This window comes from Typopeltis vanoorti, chromosome 21, assembly GCF_054136105.1.
Source record: "Typopeltis vanoorti isolate ZY-2024b chromosome 21, IOZ_Tvanoo_1.0, whole genome shotgun sequence".
Classification (NCBI taxonomy): domain Eukaryota; kingdom Metazoa; phylum Arthropoda; class Arachnida; order Uropygi; family Thelyphonidae; genus Typopeltis; species Typopeltis vanoorti.
In genome coordinates, this window is record NC_143569.1 from 90,297,741 (window position 1) to 90,316,325 (window position 18,585).

At 37.5% G+C, this 18,585-nt stretch overlaps 1 protein-coding gene across 4 annotated transcripts in view; it reads left to right on the forward strand.

The window, feature by feature from the left end:
* Window positions 1-18,585, forward strand: part of LOC150095098 (HEAT repeat-containing protein 5B) — a 665,516-nt gene that overhangs the window by 349,306 nt on the left and 297,625 nt on the right. For all 4 annotated transcript variants that reach the window (XM_090410861.1, XM_090410863.1, XM_090410862.1 and 1 more), the window contains one exon: window positions 3,283-3,442. In XM_090410861.1, coding sequence (XP_090266987.1) covers window positions 3,283-3,442 — 160 coding nt within the window. The remainder of the gene's footprint in view (window positions 1-3,282; window positions 3,443-18,585) is intronic.

The window sequence follows — 18,585 nt, forward strand, 5'->3', positions numbered from 1 at the left end:
ATCCATATAGATAATGAATAACAGGGGGGATAATGTACATCCTTGTCTCACACCAGATTTAACATTAAACCATCTTCCTGTACTTCCTTCAATTCTAACTGCTGACTCACAACTCAAATAAAGACTAAGTATTGCTTGATATAATGCCCCATTGACACCATATAACTGCAGCGTATTGAATAGCTTCTCTCTTGGCACCTTGTCATATGCCTTTTCCAAATCGACAAAACTTAAATACAGATCTTTGTTATATTCCCATGCTTTCTCGACTATTTGTCGTAAAGTGAAGATCTGATCCTGACAGCCTCTATTTGGCCTGAATCCAGCTTGTTCTTCACCAAGCTTTTCTTCCACAATTCTTCTCAACCGTTTCTCAAGTATACTTGCATAGATCTTGCCAGGAACACTCAGTAGGGAAATACCTCTGTAATTCTCACATTCAGTTTTATTTCCCTTTTTATATATGGGTACTATGAGAGCTCTACTCCAATCATCGGGAATTCGTCCCTCTGTCCAGGCTTTCTGAACTATGCAGTGCAGCCACTGTAAGACTCTTATACCACCATACTTCAGCATTTCTGGTCGAATATCATCTACTCCTGCTGCCTTTCCACATTTCAAGCCTTTGATGGCTTTTTCTACTTCAAGTATGGATATGTATTCCTGACTGCATGCCTGGTCAGTGTTTTTTATCACTGTGCTGTCATCACTGCTTGTTTCATTTAGCAGTTTTTCAAAGTAATTACTCCATACTTCAAGGATATCTTTTTCTCCTGTTTTCATTTCACCTTTATCATCTCTAATTCCTTTTACAGCACTCTTTCCTCCATTCCTAAGCTTCTTCAACAACCTCCAGAATATTTTGCCACCTTCTTGATATTTATTTTCTATATTCTTGCCAAAGTCCTCCCATGACTTTTGTTTAGCTAGTTTTACACACTGTTTAGCTTTCTTACATTTGTCTCTGTATTCTGTAAGAGTAAAAGCTGCCTTATTTGACAGGAACTTTTGATATGCTTTCTTCTTTTCCTTCACTGCCTCTTTAACTTCCTGTGTCCACCAGGGAGTTCTGATTTTTTTATCCTTGCACACAACCTCACCACATGCCTCTCTGGCAGAATCAATCAATGTTTCCTTCAGAGTTTGCCACTGAATCTCCAAGGTTTGATTCCTGTTCTCAAACTCTTTCATTTTCTTTTCAATAATATTTCTGTATTTTAGTCTACAGTTCACATCTGAGAGCTGCTCAACTTTTATTCGCTTTAAAACTTTCTTACATGTTATTCTTTTCAATATGAAATTCAATTTTATCCTGCTCAAGACTAAATAGTGATCACTTCCAATTTCAAATCCTCTGTACACTCTGGTGTCCTGCACCAGGGAGAAAACATCACTATCAACAATAACATAGTCAATGAGACTTTTCTTATTCCTTGCCTCTTCTCTCCATGTGAATTTGTGCACATTTTTATGTTGGAACATGGTGTTAGTAATAACCAGTCCATGTCCTGAGCAGAAATCCAACAGATATTTGCCATTATTATTAGCTTTGCTCTTTTCTCCAAATTTTCCCAAAATATTTTTGTATGTCTCACAATCATTTCCTACTCTGCTATTTAGATCCCCAACAAGGACCAACTTTTCCTTTTTCATTGTGTCAGTTGCTTTTTCTAAAGCAAAAAATTCCTCCACTTCTACCTTAGTAGAACCTTCTGTGGGACCATAGGCACAAATAAGTCTCATTGTCCAGTTCCCCATTCTCATATTTGCCCACATTACTCTACTTGAGACTGACTGCCATTCAAGAAGATTAGCCTCGTATTTTGTGTTGAATACTATGGCTACTCCTTCTTTTCCTTGATTGTCATTGCCTGAATATAACATTTTGTATTTATTGCTCAGAAAGATCTCACCAGTTTTGGTCTTTTTTGTTTCAGTCACCCCTATTATGTCGATCTGGTACTTATCTAATTCCTCAGCTAGCTCCATTTCTTTGCCATTCAGGCTTCTTACATTGATAGTACCGATCTTTAACTCTGGTGATGTTGAGTTGGGGTTTGTTTTCAGATTTGTTCCAGTAGCTGACTTTTCGCTGTTCGCCCTGGTTCCCTGGCGAAAACAACGGGGGCCTTGTTTAACCGGGCGACGCCCCAGCCGGCATGAAATTTTGTCACGTTGTACCATCATTTTTTATTTTGGTTTAACCAATAAGAATACAATTTGGTCGGCTAAATCCCAAATTGCCAGCCCATCCTCGTTCGTTCAGTATCAAAGTAGATACCCAACAGGGTGCACCACGAGAAGGTGAGGATTGGACATTAGGTCAGAAGCCCTGGTCGGTTCTCCGCATTCCTTTAAAGGCTATGTGGAGGTCTCCTCTCAGTTATACAGCTTTGACCCTTTCTTACTATTACAAACTACTGAAAAGCCGTGACCAAATCCCCACATTCATAATGCTGTTCTAAAGGAAATTCATTATAGCAAACTGTCCACTGTGGCAAACTATTCCTGTTGGTTCTGTGAGTTCACCATATTTGAGTTGACTATAGTACTTATACATTTCAACTCAACTGTCTTTCTAGTTTAACTTTTTACCATGCGTCTGTCTATTTCTTCCACACATCTCTTTGTCTCTATCTGAAAAATCCTCTTCCCAGAATTTCTTTCCAGATAATGTATAACCCATCCTGTTGCTCTGTGCTCCAGTTTTTGTCAGCATCATGAATCGCTCAGTCCAAGGTAATATACTTCCATTTGTTTATTTTCCTTTAGTTATTTAATGTAGTTCTTGAACTTTCTGCATTGAAATAATTCGCCACTGCAAATCTTCAAATAAATATTTAGTATATTTTCACACATTTAAATGTCTTTCACTCATATTAATACAATGTAATGAACACCTATATAAATGTGTATAGGTGTATTAAGGGATAGTCTGCATAGGAAAAAACGGGTATTGATGAACATTTGAAATTTTTACAGATTACATCAAAAATCCACAGGAATTAGATGATGTTCTCTACTAATGTAAGGTTGCCAAAGTATTATCTAAGTATAACTTGTCAAGTCTTTCAAACTACACATATATAAAGAATTAATATGGTAGCATGAAAATGTCTTTAATTGTACCTATTCTTATCATAAGATTTTACCATCTTTCTGCAGTAGGTTTGTTGGTATTAATACTTTCTAGTTAGTTTGAATAAGTTGCTTTAATATTTTTATTATTCAGTTTAGAACAAAATTACAAATGCATCTCCTCTCTCCTATTGCGTTATTCAGAATGAAGAGTGCTAGAGATGCTGCATCTCGTACGGGACATTCTTTAGCCCTTGGCTGTCTTCATCGTTATGTCGGAGGTATGGGCACCGGACAGCATCTAAACACAAGTGTCAGCATTCTTCTAGCCTTAGCACAGGATACTAATGCTCCAGTTGTACAGGTTGGTTATCATGATAATTCAGAATTTAATTTAGTGTAAATTGGATTATTTATACAATAAGTAATCTTATTCTTAGTGATATTCTCAATTGAGAAACTGATAAAATTAAATAATTGTGCTGAATTAAACTGAAAACATCCCTTAAGTAAGTCGCATTCAAAATAATAATAAAAGAACTACCTAAAATATTACTGCAGATATTGTTTAATCCAACAGTGTAATCATACAATGTAAAATGTATAATGAATGATGTAAACTGCATAGCAATAAATATATCAGATTTTGCCCAATAACCAACCATGTTTCATTGCTTACATTATTATTAGTGATTATTAATGGACATTCTGCAGCATCATCAACTTCAGGACTACAGTCACAATATTTATGAATATATACAAAATATATATGTCTTGTTGAATGGCTAGCATACTGTCACTTTCCAACTAACAAGCTGCAGGTTTGAATCCCACCATGGGTACAGATGTTGGTTGATGTCTTTAAGTGGGAGATGAATTTCATCACCTGGTGAGAGACCATGGTCTGTTTATTTACAGGACTTAAATGACTTGAAAATTTCTATATTTAGTTTCTAGAGCAGGGTTTCCAGATTATGTAAAAAAAACAAAAAATATTTTAGTGCATCCAGTAACCTATTATATGTTTATACTCTTTCATGTAGAAGTCACATAAAAAAAAAAAAGCTTGCCATCAAATTATAGTACTAAATGGAACTTTACACCATTACGAACTTCCTGTCATTTTGCTATCATAACTATAATTTCAGCATTCTTAGGTACTTCTTACTGTGTCAATCAACCTACATCCTGGTCTTCTTCTGGCTTTTTTTCCTGCTAACCTGGAAAAAAAAAAACTTGTTTTGCTAACCTTTCCTCTCCCATTTTGTTTATGTGACCATACAACCTGAGATTAGTTCTGTTTCACACACACAGTCCCAAAAACTAGCATTATCAAATTCATTTTTTGTTGAAAGTTTATGTTTCACTTGGTTAGAGTATAATAAATTTAGTTTAATCCTTTATCCAAGTGTGAGCAAACAAAGTTTGCGCCTGAAAGTATCTTCAGGACTGGGGTAAGGTGGTACAACACCAGGGCACTCCTTGTGTTGTACCACCTTACCCCAGTCCTGAAGATACTTTCAGGCGCAAACTTTGTTTGCTCACACTTGGATAAAGGATTAAACTAAAGTTATTATACTCTAACCAAGTGAAAAATAAACTTTCAACATCTTTCTCTAAATCCAGAGTAATTTATTAAAAAAGGGTGGCACACCATTTGGCAACTCCTATAGGTAGAGATGACCTGCTAATGCTTCTGCCTGGTATCTCCACTTGGGCCTGGCTCCCACCGAGGAGACCTCAATAAAGGTCGAAACTAGTCTGGGTTGTGGCCCTTCCCTTAATGCATAACATTAGACATATCCGCAAGGAGATGTGTTTTGCATTATGGGAGATACTGAGATAGAGTGTTGGTAGCTTGCTCCACCTTTGCAAGGAGTGCCCTGGTGTTGTACCGCCTTACCCCAGTCCTGAAGATACTTTCAGCCGCAAACTTTGTTTGCTCACACTTGGATAAAGGATTAAACTAAATTTATTATTATCAAATTCCTTCATTATATTCTCATTCTTAATATGACATTGCCATATGTTCACTCTCTAATCTTTCTCAGAACTCTCATATCTATTTTCTCCAGTTTTTGATCAAATGTTTTATTTCAGATTCATAAGTTAAAATTGGTTTGAACACTGTCTCATATATAGGTAGTTGAGTGTTTTGATTTCTCTCATATTCCATATAAATTTTTTCATTTGACTTCCTACTATACTAGCTGTGCTAATTCTGTTACCATTGTTAATTTGCTATCTTCACTGAACATTGTGCATAAATAGCTGAAATGTTTCACTGGTTCTATAGTTTCTCCATTCAGAATGCAATTGAAGTTTTCACTGTTCCTGCTTGTTTTCATAGTTTTTGTGTTTTTAATGCTAATGTTCATCCATATATATTACAGTAGTTGATCAGTTTAGTTAAGGAATCATGCAGACTTGTACTGGATTGATTTTGGAATATAACCTCTATCTAAATAAAGAGCTGAAATTAACATCTCAGTTTTGATATCAGGTTTAATGGCACTTTCCTTCATAATGTGATCCATACAATAATACCACTGGAGATAATGCGCACCCTTATCTCACATCTGATTTAACATCAACCCATCTTTCTGTACTATGTTTGATTCTAAGTGCTGACTTACAACTCAGATATAGACATATGTACATATACTGACCACTGAATTAGAAAGTTTTATTTAATACCATGTTGCACCTCCTGTAGTTTGAATTACAGCACATATGCAGTTTGGCCTTGATTCCACGAGGTGTTGGATTGCATCTATGTGTTCATCAGATAGTCCTTTTACTGTCCGGTGAACATTGATTTAACAGAAGAGGATTTTGTTTCTAAATCTGTTTTTCTAATGCCCCATACATTGTGAATGGGGTTCAGATCCGGGCTTTGTAATTGCCAGGAAAGATGGTGGAAGTTGACTGTCGTGCTCACTGAACCACTGCTGAACAATACTTGCACAATGAACAGTACATTGTTGTCCATGCTGGATAAAAGTCAACATTGCAGGATGGACTTGATCAGCAACAATATTCAGGGACCTGTTCCATACCAACAGAACATACCCCACATGACACCACCTCCAGAACCTTTTGTTGTATTTAAAAGTAAGCTGAGCTCATTGCTTTGTGGGGGACTCCCATCAAACTCTCAGAGTACAGAACAAGGTGTACCATGACTTTTTCCCTCTCATCTTCCAGTGTCCAGTCATAGTGTTCCTGACACAACTGCAGATGAACTTTCCAGTTCTTTACAAAAATCAGTGAATTCTGTATAGGCATGCAACTGCCAATATTAATCCTCTTCAATTTCATGCACATAGTTTGGTGAGATATGGGTCAGGAGCTGCTTCATTAAATGTTTCAGTCAATTGCCACAGGAAGTTCTGTTTATCCTTGCAAGTCTTCTCAGATGACACCTATCTCATTCCTGACAGACTGTCATCGGACCACGATTATATATTCGGACCACGATCATCTCAAAAATAAAAAATTTGAATCTTTTAGACTCGGACAGAATGGTGAGTTTTGACATCGTATCATTGTTTACGAATGTTCCTACAGATGAAGTTCTGAGTCTTCTTAAGGACAAGGTTTCTAAAAAAGTGTTTGCTCTTCTAACTCACTGCATCAATTCCGGCTATTTCTGCTACGAAGAGAAAATATACAAACAAACTAGCGGTTTAGCTATGGGCAGCCCTCTATCTCCAGTCTTAGCTAATTTTTTTCTAGAAGATTTTGAAGAGAAAGCTATTTCCTCAGCTACTTTGAAACCTAAACTGTGGTTACGTTACATCGATGACGTCTTCCTTATTTGGGGACATAGTTTAGAGGAACTGCAAAACTTCCTAAACCATTTAAATAACCAACATCAAAACATTAAATTCACATCTGAACTAGAGGTTAACGGCGTTCTCCCCTTCTTGGATCTAAAGATCAGTAGATTTCCTGACTGTCTTAAATTTTCAATTTTTCGAAAAACCACCCACACTGATAGATATTTACATGGTTCTTCTCATCACTTCCCACCTCAGAAATTGGGCATCATCTCCACCCTCGCCCATCGAGCAAGATGTCTCATTTCCACAGAAGAAGACCTTCAAACAGAGCTTAACTTCCTGAAAAACACCTTCTTAAATAATGGATATTCGTCTCGTAACATCACTAAACGCTTGAGACCACGCCAACATCCTCGACAAGAAGATGACTCCAACCCTATCACTCATATACAGTTGCCTTTTATCAGCACTCTTACCCCAAAACTAGCTAAGATTCTGAAAAAAATTCAACATAAAGACCGACTACACTACGCTGCCAAAACTTCGTTCTTTTCTGAGTCGACCAAAACCAAAACACAACCATCTGCATTTTCCTGGTGTTTATAAAGTTTTGTGCAACTGTGGTCGACCTTATTTTGGCCAGACAGACAAATCTGTTTCACTTCGTCTTGAGGAACATAGACGTGACATCTCCTACAGTAGAGCACGAGTGCGCGCCCTTTCCAGTCATGTCCTTTTCTCGGCAAACTCTGACCTTGAAGAACAGCCACATCAAGTTGATTGGGAACGCACTACTAATTTATATATTTGCAAGGATGAATTCGAAAGAAGAATCATCGAATCAAAAGAAATAGTTCTGGACCCTTCACATTTAAACAATAATCTTAGCTACAATTTACCCGATTCCCATAGCGCAGTAATCCAGTACTGGCGCTCAAAAATTAGCTGTCGCACACATTCTACTCATGCCAACGGTAGCACGCGGTCACCTATTCAAATATGACTGTTATTATTCTGCTTTTTATTAAGCTGTAAAGTTCATTTTTTACCATGTTATTTTATGTCTTATGTTTTTATTTCTCACCTGAAGAAGTCGGATCACCGATGAAACTAGTTGTGATGTATTAAAGGTTTTTGTTATACTTTCTCGGGTTCTAGTCAGTTAAATTTATTTTTATAAATGTATACATCCCGAGTAAATCCTAATTTCAACAATATTTATCTACCTTCTGACGAGGTTAATGTACATCTTATCAAGGATTATGAAAAAACTCTGGTAAAAATTGGACTTTTTATTAATAGGTTAGTTTTTCTGAAAAGATGCAAATTTCACTCTGTCATCCCAAAGTTTTTAGACTTTAAAGAATTGATTCGCACTAAACGTGCTCATAATATCTATCACAAGGCTAAACTTGATTTATTATATGAAAGAATCGCAGATACCAAGTCCACATTAGCTTCTTTGTTCCGCAAAGGAGATTCTTTAGAAAATAACTTAAACTCATCTTTAGACAACAGGTTCTGGATTGATATTAAAAACACGAGCTCTCTCCGTGCTTCTAGATCGCAACTCTCCAACAAATTAATTCTTATCAGAAAATTCAACCAACTCAAACAGGAACAAACTCGCCAATCCAATATCAACTCACAAAATTTAAAAAATGTTGTGATTAACAAATCCTCTCACACACTTTCTCCTGCAGAACTTAGTGTGCTCTCAAAGGGCCTTAACTTCGTTCCTTCTCCGACCTTCATTCCTAAAGAACTCTTTCTTACGAAAGTTGAGAAGGCAGCTGGACAATTACCAAAACAAACTGTGAATCTACTTAGGATCGATGCCATCTTTACCATTAACAACAGTCGTCGTCCTACAGATGATCTATCGCCGACAGAAAGGAAAGCAATACACCAACTTCGTAACAACAATGACATTATTATCCTACCTGCTGATAAAGGGAATGCAACTGTAATCTTAGACAAAGCTGACTACCGTTGTAAGATGAACAACTTGTTAAGTTCTAATACGTATTCTATGCTAGAAAGTGATCCCACAAGAGAACTTCATAACCGTACAAACAATCTTCTGAAATCAACTTCTGAACTTCCTAGACATACAAGACTATCTCTCCGCTCTCTCCATCCCCTCATTCCTCGGTTGCACGGCTTGCCTAAGATCCATAAGGTTGACACCCCTTTAAGACCTATTGTGGAAGGGATTGACTCACCTACATACAATCTGTCTAAATATCTTGCAGCTTCTTTAAAACATTTAGTTGGCAATTCTTCTTCCTTCATCAAAAACTCTGAAGATTTCATCTCAGAAATAAAAAATTTGAATCTTTTAGACTCGGACAGAATGGTGAGTTTTGACATCGTATCATTGTTTACGAATGTTCCTACAGATGAAGTTCTGAGTCTTCTTAAGGACAAGGTTTCTAAACAAGTGTTCGCTCTTCTAACTCACTGCATCAATTCCGGCTATTTCTGCTACGAAGAGAAAATATACAAACAAACTAGCGGTTTAGCTATGGGCAGCCCTCTATCTCCAGTCTTAGCTAATTTTTTTCTAGAAGATTTTGAAGAGAAAGCTATTTCCTCAGCTACTTTGAAACCTAAACTGTGGTTACGTTACATCGATGACGTCTTCCTTATTTGGGGACATAGTTTAGAGGAACTGCAAAACTTCCTAAACCATTTAAATAACCAACATCAAAACATTAAATTCACATCTGAACTAGAGGTTAACGGCGTTCTCCCCTTCTTGGATCTAAAGATCAGTAGATTTCCTGACTGTCTTAAATTTTCAATTTTTCGAAAAACCACCCACACTAATAGATATTTACATGGTTCTTCTCATCACTTCCCACCTCAGAAATTGGGCATCATCTCCACCCTCGCCCATCGAGCAAGATGTCTCATTTCCACAGAAGAAGACCTTCAAACAGAGCTTAACTTCCTGAAAAACACCTTCTTAAATAATGGATATTTGTCTCGTAACATCACTAAACGCTTGAGACCACGCCAACATCCTCGACAAGAAGATGACTCCAACCCTATCACTCATATACAGTTGCCTTTTATCAGCACTCTTACCCCAAAACTAGCTAAGATTCTGAAAAAATTCAACATAAAGACCGACTATACTACGCTGCCAAAACTTCGTTCTTTTCTGAGTCGACCAAAACCAAAACACAACCATCTGCATTTTCCTGGTGTTTATAAAGTTTTGTGCAACTGTGGTCGACCTTATTTTGGCCAGACAGACAAATCTGTTTCACTTCGTCTTGAGGAACATAGACGTGACATCTCCTACAGTAGAGCACGAGCGAGCGCCCTTTCCAGTCATGTCCTTTTCTCGGCAAACTCTGACCTTGAAGAACAGCCACATCAAGTTGATTGGGAACGCACTACTAATTTATATATTTGCAAGGATGAATTCGAAAGAAGAATCATCGAATCAAAAGAAATAGTTCTGGACCCTTCACATTTAAACAATAATCTTAGCTACAATTTACCCGATTCCCATAGCGCAGTAATCCAGTACTGGCGCTCAAAAATTAGCTGTCGCACACATTCTACTCATGCCAACGGTAGCACGCGGTCACCTATTCAAATATGACTGTTATTATTCTGCTTTTTATTAAGCTGTAAAGTTCATTTTTTACCGTGTTATTTTATGTCTTATGTTTTTATTTCTCACCTGAAGAAGTCGGATCACCGATGAAACTAGTTGTGATGTATTAAAGGTTTTTGTTATACTTTCTCGGGTTCTAGTCAGTTAAATTTATTTTTATAAATATATATATATATATATATATATATATATGTCCTCAAGAAGCAATACCCAGAAGGGAACTAAGGTTGTACAATACTAGGCAACTCACGGCAAAGGTGAAACGAGCCTAAATCACTTTACTGCTATCAAAAAATAAGTTTAATATCTTGTGGCCCATATATATTAAGCTGATAAGAACAAAGCCTGGAAAGCACCTGGGGATTCAAATTATATATTGATCAAGAAAAGATACAGAAACCAAATAAAAAATTGCAAAAGCTATCCAGGTGCCGACATTAGTAGTGACCATAACTTGTCTTAATGAAAACTGAACAGAAACATAGGAAACAAATCTAAAGATACAAACCAATAAGTTGGAACCTTGAAAAATTAAAGAGTAAAGGAGTAAAGAGAGGATATCAAGAGGCAACTGATCATAACATTCCAGAAAACATAAATAACCAGAATAATATTGAAAACCAGTGGAATATGATTAAAGAGTTAATTACAAATTCATCAAATCAATTATTGAAAAATGCAGAAAAAGAAAAAAGAAAACATTGTACAATAGATGAAATACTTGGCCTTATGGATGAAAGAAGAAAATATAAAAATGCTGTTAAAGAAGAAGATGTGGCCAAATACAAATATCTTAAAAATCAAATTACAAAAAAATGTAGACAAGCCAAAAAAAAATGCCTAGAAGAACAGTGTAATAACATAGATGAATTATTTAAAAAAAGAAAACATAGAGAAAGCCTATAAAGAAATTAACAAACTGACTTTCAAATTTAATAAGAACAGCAAAAACAATGCCATCAAAGATGAAAATGGAAAATTACTAATAGAATCTGAGGATGTATCAATGGAATGGTAGAATTATCTTGAAAATCTCTATAATGGCGACGAACTTGATGTTGATATCAGCATAGAAAATCAAAATGAAGATAATCTAGGACCTCCAATAATGCGAGAAGAATTTGATAAAGTACTGTCCGAGATGAGTAAGGGAAAAAGTCCAGGAGTAGACAATATTCCTATAGAACTGCTACAAAATCTAGGTGATGAGACAAAAACCTTACTTTATCATTTAATAGCCCACGGAAAAATACCAAAGGAGTTTATGAAATCAACCGTAATACCAATACCAAAAAAAAACAATGCAAACAAATGCAGCCAATTTAGAACAATAGCTTTAATTCCACATGTTAGCAAAATTCTGCTAAAAATTATTCAAAATAGAATTTATTCAAAAATAGATTGTCTATTGGATGAAGACCAATTTGGATTTAGAAAGAATAAAGGAACAAGAGAGGCACTACTCTGTTTAAGAACAATAATAGAGAGAAGATTAGACCTTAGTCAAAATACTTACATTTGCTTCCTTGATTTAGAGAAAGCATTTGATAAAGTAAACCAGCAAATACTCCTAAATTGTCTAACTAATATTGGCATAGATTTGAGGGATGGGAAAATAATTTATCAAATTTACAAAATTCAAAATGGACGGATTAAAATCAATGATAAGGAGAAAATAATAAATATAAGGAGTGGAGTAAGACAAGGATGTATACTTTCACCACTTTTATTTAATTTATATATTGAAAAGGCCATTCTGGAAACTAAAGATAAAATAAATAGTGGCATAAAGATAAATGGTGATCAAGTCATGTGTATGAGATTTGCTGATGACATAACCCTTGTAGCAGAAAACAGAAGAATGTTAAAAACAATGCTAGAATTACTAAATAATAACCTTGAAAAATATAAAATGAAAATCAACACAGATAAGACTAAAATCATTGATACAGGCAAAATCCCTATTAATATAGAGCATATAGACATCAGCAGGAAACAAATAAAACACGTGAAAAGCTTTAAATATTTTGGAAGCCTAATAACAGAAGATGGCAGAACAAGAGAAGACAAGATCAAGAATAAACAATGCAAAAGCCCAATTCTCTAAGATGAAAAGCATTTTAACAGGAAATCTCAACCATAATCATCAAATTCCTGCCATGTACCCTCAAGGAGTGTACAGGATATGATAGTACTACATGAAAAATTTACATCATTACTAACTTCCTATCTACAATTTTCCTCCAGATCAGTCTGTTACTTGTCAAGACTCCAATATTATCAGATCTTATATTTCTGTTGTCTAAGGCACTTTGTACCATATTAATGCACCTATATCTTGATCTTCCTCTGGGTCTTTTTCCTGCCAACCTGGCAGAGAACACTTGTTTTGGTAATCTTTCCTTGCCCATTCTGTTTAAATGACCATACCACTTGAGATTAGCTCTTCTAATGCATTCCTGGATATTGACAATGCCAAGTTCTTTCGTAATATCCTCATTTTTAATATGATATTGCCATTGCTGCCGTCTGTTTACACCTCTAATCTTTCTCAAGATTCTCATATCTGCAGTCACTAGTCTTTGGTCAAGTGTTTTACTTTTGGCGCTAGCGTCGCCATAGCACGTGGCGGTGAATTTGAGCTGTGCAGAAGAAAGTGATTTTTAATCGGTGAATAGTCCGTTTTTCTACGTTTTTGAGTACTGAATTTTTTCTCTGAATACGAGTGTACTTCAGTGGTTGTTTTTCGGAAGTTAGTTGCTGTCGCGATATAATATATGTTGGTACCGTCAGAATCGAACGCGTAACGGTGGAAGACAAAACGAAGCTAAGTTACTGTATTTAGTTATATTTCATTTTATTTAATTATATTAGTACTTAAATGTTCTGATGTTTGTACTTTTTTCCCCTCTTATTTATTAATTGAATAATTATTAAGGATTACGCTACTCGGCAGTAAGGAATGATGGTGGATTCAGCAGCAGTCACAAGTGGCGTAACGCCAAGTCCTCCGCCATTTAAGAACTCAATTATTAGCAATATCATAAGGGACTTTGTGGCATGCAGTACTTGCGGTATGTATGCTTCTAGAGAATTACATATGTGGCTTGTTAAAGAGAGTGGAGAGCGTATGTGCGCAAAATGCAGGCAGTTGGAGGAAATAAGTACTTTAGATATATCGATATCCAACTTTGTTTCTCCAGGAACGGAGAATGAATGTAGGAAAACAAGTAGTATGATAGGAGAGAATGAGAAAATAATGGTTGATAGTGTGGAAGGTGTGAGTGACTGTGGAAGTTTAGGAGATGGTTTTGTTTGGGAGAGTGAATTTAGATTAAGAGTGACTGACCTGCAGAGGGAGATAGATGAGTTGAAATGTCTAGTGAATGAGAGCAGAAGTATGAAAGATAAGATTAGGAGAATGGAAGAGATGAATGCAAGGCGAATCAGAGTAGGAGAGAGAGAGAATTTAAGGAGTATGAGTGAGAGGTATGGGGGTGCTAGAAGAGGAGAGATTGGAAACAGTAGAAGAGAGGGAATGAGAGAGAGGTATGGGAATGCTAGCAGACGAGAGGATGGAAACAGTAGGAGAGACGGAATGAGAGAGAGATATGGAAGTGCTAGAAGAGGAGAGAATGGAAACGGTAGGAGAGATGGAATGAGAGAGAGGTATGGGAATGCTAGAAGACGAGCGGATGGAAACAGTAGTAGGAGAGACAGAATGAGAGAGGGATATGGAAGTGCTAGAAGTGAAGAATATGGAAACAGTAGGAGAGAGGGAATGAGAGAGATGTATGGGAGTGCTAGAAGAGGAGAGAATGGAAACAGTAGAAGAGAGAGGTATGGGAATGAAAGAAGAGGAGAGAATGGAAACAATAGGAGCGATGGAATGGTAAGAGGTATAATGTATGGTGACTCAATGATCCGTGGTGTTCAAGATAGGATGCGTGAGGAGTGTTTGCCAGGAGGAACAATAGAAAGGGTGGCTATGGCAATTAAGAGAAGTGAAAGGGTGGATGAGGTGATTGTGATGGTAGGAACGAATGACTTGAGTGGTAATGTAAGTCGGGCAGCGAGAGATATGAGATTTTTGCTTGAGACTGTACGGAAGAAGACAGAGAGAGGAAAAATAGTGTGCGTGTTGCCTAGGTATGATAATGATGAGCTGAGCAGAAGAGCGGTGATATTGAATGGCATAATAGCGAGAATGTGTGACAAGAGAGGACTGGTATATGTGGATGCTTGGAGTGCGTTTGAGGAAAGAGAGGAGTTATTTGCGAGAGACCGTTTACATTTGAATGAGGAAGGACGTAGGCATCTGGAGAGATTGCTGTTCTGAACGAGTCAGTGTGTCCCAGGGAGGATGATAGCAGGGGTGGCCTCTTGTGGGAATGGATACTTGGGAGAAGGGAGACAATGTCAGGTAACACTGAGCCCAGTGGAGTCTAGAAGGGATAATGCTGGGTATAGAAACAATGGCATTTATATGCTGTATACTAATGCCAGGAGTATCCGGAATAAGGGAGAGGGATTGGTGGCGCAGATAGCATCAGCCTGGCCAAAAATTATTGCGATCGCTGAGACGTGGTTGACAGAAGGGGATATAAAAACAGGAATAGAAGTCGCTGGGTATAGCATTTTTCACCAGGATAGCAGGGGAAAGCGTGGTGGTGGGGTGCTGCTTATGATAAGTGATGACCTATGTCCTCTAAGAGTGGAGAATTTGGAAGGAAGTGAGACAAATGATTTTGAGAGCGTATGGTGTGAGCTAGAGGTAGGCAAGACAGGATATTTAGTGGGGTGTTGCTACAGACCCAGGAGCACAGAGGATGGGGACCAGGAGATGTTTAGACAGCTAAGTTTGGCAAGTGCAAGAAGAATGATTGTTATGGGAGATTTTAACTTCAGTAGTATAAATTGGAGAGAGGAACATGCATGTAACAATAGGGGAATGGAATTTCTAGAATTCTTGAGGGACAAATGTCTTAGGCAACATGTAACAGAGGGAACAAGAGGTTCAAAAATTTTGGATTTGGTTATAGCATCAGAAGAGTTGATAATAACTGAGTTGACGTCTCTCCCACCAGTTGGAGAGAGTGACCATATGGTTTTGACTTGGAAAATGAATAGACATGCAGGAGTATCAAAGAGACGGGAACTTATGTGGAATTATAAGGCAGGTGATTATAATAGTCTTAGACGTCAACTTCGGGAAGTTTCATGGAGGGAGGAATTGGAAGGCCGGGATATCACCAGTGCGTGGGAAATTGTGAAAGAATATTTGTTATCAGCAATGGTAAGTTGTATACCACGAGTGAAGAAGAGGGCGCAATTTGGAGTAAAGTGGATGACAAACAATATTAAACAGGAATTGCATGCGAAAAAGAGGCTATGGAAGAGATATAAGGAGACAGGTGAAGAGATGCATGAGGAATATAAGACACAGGCCAGAAGAGTGACTCGTGTGGTAAGGAAAGCGAAACTGGAATATGAGAGGAGATTGGCCCTAAGATCCAAAGAAAATCCTAGGGAATTTTTTAGCTATGTGGCCAGTAGGAGGAGAAATGACTGTGGAAGAATGATATTGTGGGATAAAAATGGGAATAGAGTGACTGATGCAGAGGACATAGTGGAATTGTTCAATGAACACTTTATTGGAGTATTTCATCCTAGAGGAGTCAGTTTTAATGCTAGAGGGATAGGACTGGTACGAGGTCTGGAGGTACAGGAGGAGAGTGTGTTTCAGATACTGAGTACTCTGGATGTCAGTAAAGCTGTGGGACTGGATGGTATTTCACCACGAGTTTTGAGAGAATGTGCTAGGGAATTGACAATACCTTTAACGTGGCTTTTCAATGAAAGTTTGGCTTTGGCAAAGGTGCCCAGGGAATGGAAGGAAGGTAAGATAGTGCCATTGCATAAGGGTGGTAACAGACTGGAAGTGTCTAATTATAGGCCAGTCTGTGTGTCATCAGTAGTTGTTAAGATCTTGGAGAAAGTAGTGAGGGACCGTGTACAGCATTGGGCAGATGAGGGTAATGTTATCTGTGAGAATCAACATGGATTTGTGAAAGGACGCTCTTGTTTTAGCAATATGCTAGCCTTTTATAATAAAGTTACAAGAGCATTAGATGAGGGAAAGGCATATACTGCAATTTTCTTAGACTTGGCGAAGGCATTTGACAGGGTGCCACATGATAAGCTGATATTTAAGTTGCAGCACATGGGTCTGGATGTCAGATTGGTCAACTGGATTCAGGATTGGCTGTCTGATAGGTATCAGAGAGTTGTGTATGGTGGAGCAGTTTCCACGAGGCAGAGGGTTACAAGTGGGGTCCCACAGAGCTCAGTACTAGGACCTATATTGTTTAACCTTTATATCAATGACATAGCCAGTGGATTGCAGGGGGATATTCAGTTGTTTGCGGATGATGCGAAGCTTGGAAGGATTATTAGTAATAGTGCAGATGTGGTAGCCCTGCAAGAGGATTTAAATAAGCGATAGATGGCCAAATGAATGGGGGTGTCAGTTTAATGCAGCAAAATGTAAGGTCTTGAGGTTTGGGAAACATCGATGGGATGCTGCATACTCTATGGGAGGAGTTATACTGGAGGAAGTAGGGGAGACAAGAGATCTGGGGTTGATGATTGATAGAAACCTGAAGTTTAGGGGTCATATTGCAAAGGTGGTGAAGGTAACACAGAGGATTGCTGCTATTATGAGAAGGACGCTGACCTGCAGAGATAAGAGGGTTATCATTCCGTTGTATAAGTCTCTGATCAGACCACACTTGGACTATTGTTCTCAGATTTGGTCCCCAGGATTTGAAGGGGATAAATTAACTGTGGAAAGGATACAAAGACGGATGACAAAGATGGTTTCAGGACTGTACAAGGATAGTTATGAGGATCGGCTGAGAGAATGTGGACTGCAGAGTTTGGTGGATAGAAGAAGGAGAGGTGATATGATTGAGACTTTTAAACTGTTGAGAGGTGGTTACAGGGTTGACACTGGGGAGTTCTTTCGCTTGGTTGATCAGCGGGAAGGAGTGATGACAAGAGGCCATCCCTGGAAGTTACGAAAGGAAACTGTGAGCAAGAGGGTAAGGAGTGGTTTCTTTGTGTGGAGGGTGGTTGAGCCGTGGAATGCATTGCCTGATGGAGTAGTGGGAGCGAGAACGGTTAGTGAGTTTAAGGAGTGGTATGATAAACTTTGTGTTTCTCAGGGGGGGGCCTCCCCTCGATGAGTCTTGACAGACTTTATGTCTTAGAAAGGACCTCCCTCGATGAGTCTTTTGACTCCTTGGAGGCCTGAATAATAATAATAATAATAATAAACATGTTCAAAGAATGAAAACAGAAAGATTACCAAAACAAGCCTTAAAGTACAAGCCATTAGGAAAAAGAAAACCAGGACGTCCTCTTAAACGATTCAACGATGACTTCTAAGGCCGGAACAGGCCATTTTAGGCCTAAATCCTTGTTACGTATGATGATGATGATGATGATGATATCTTTTTCATTTTCATATGTGATCATACCTCCTAGGTAGTTAAATGAATTCACCTGTTCTAAGATCTTGTTATCTATTACTATTTTAGTTCTTGCTGGATCTTGTCCTTTAAAGGCCATAGTTTTTGATTTTTCTGTTGATATTATCATACCATAATCTTTGGCTATCTTATTTAGATCTAAAATAGCTTTAAAGCTTTCAGTAAGTTATCTTCAGAATTTGTGATTATTATTTGGTTGTCGGCAAAGAGGAGAGTATTTAAGTTTACTGTAGGAGAAAGTTTAATTCCTTGATGTAAATTTTTATTCCATTTTATTATTATTTCATTTAAGTAGATATTAAAAAGAGTTGTTCAGAGGGGACTATAAATGTGAAGATCAAATAAAAAAAGAGGAGGAGTAAAAAAAAAAAGATTGAAGTCATCAGGTAAGGGGAATGTTTAAAGAAAACCTTTAAGATGAAAAAAAAAAAGTATATAGATGAAATATGGAATGAAATGAAAAAGTCTTATGGAGAAAAGTGAAAAGGAATGACTGTCAAGTCTTGATAATGGTAGAAGGAAAAGGTACATAAAA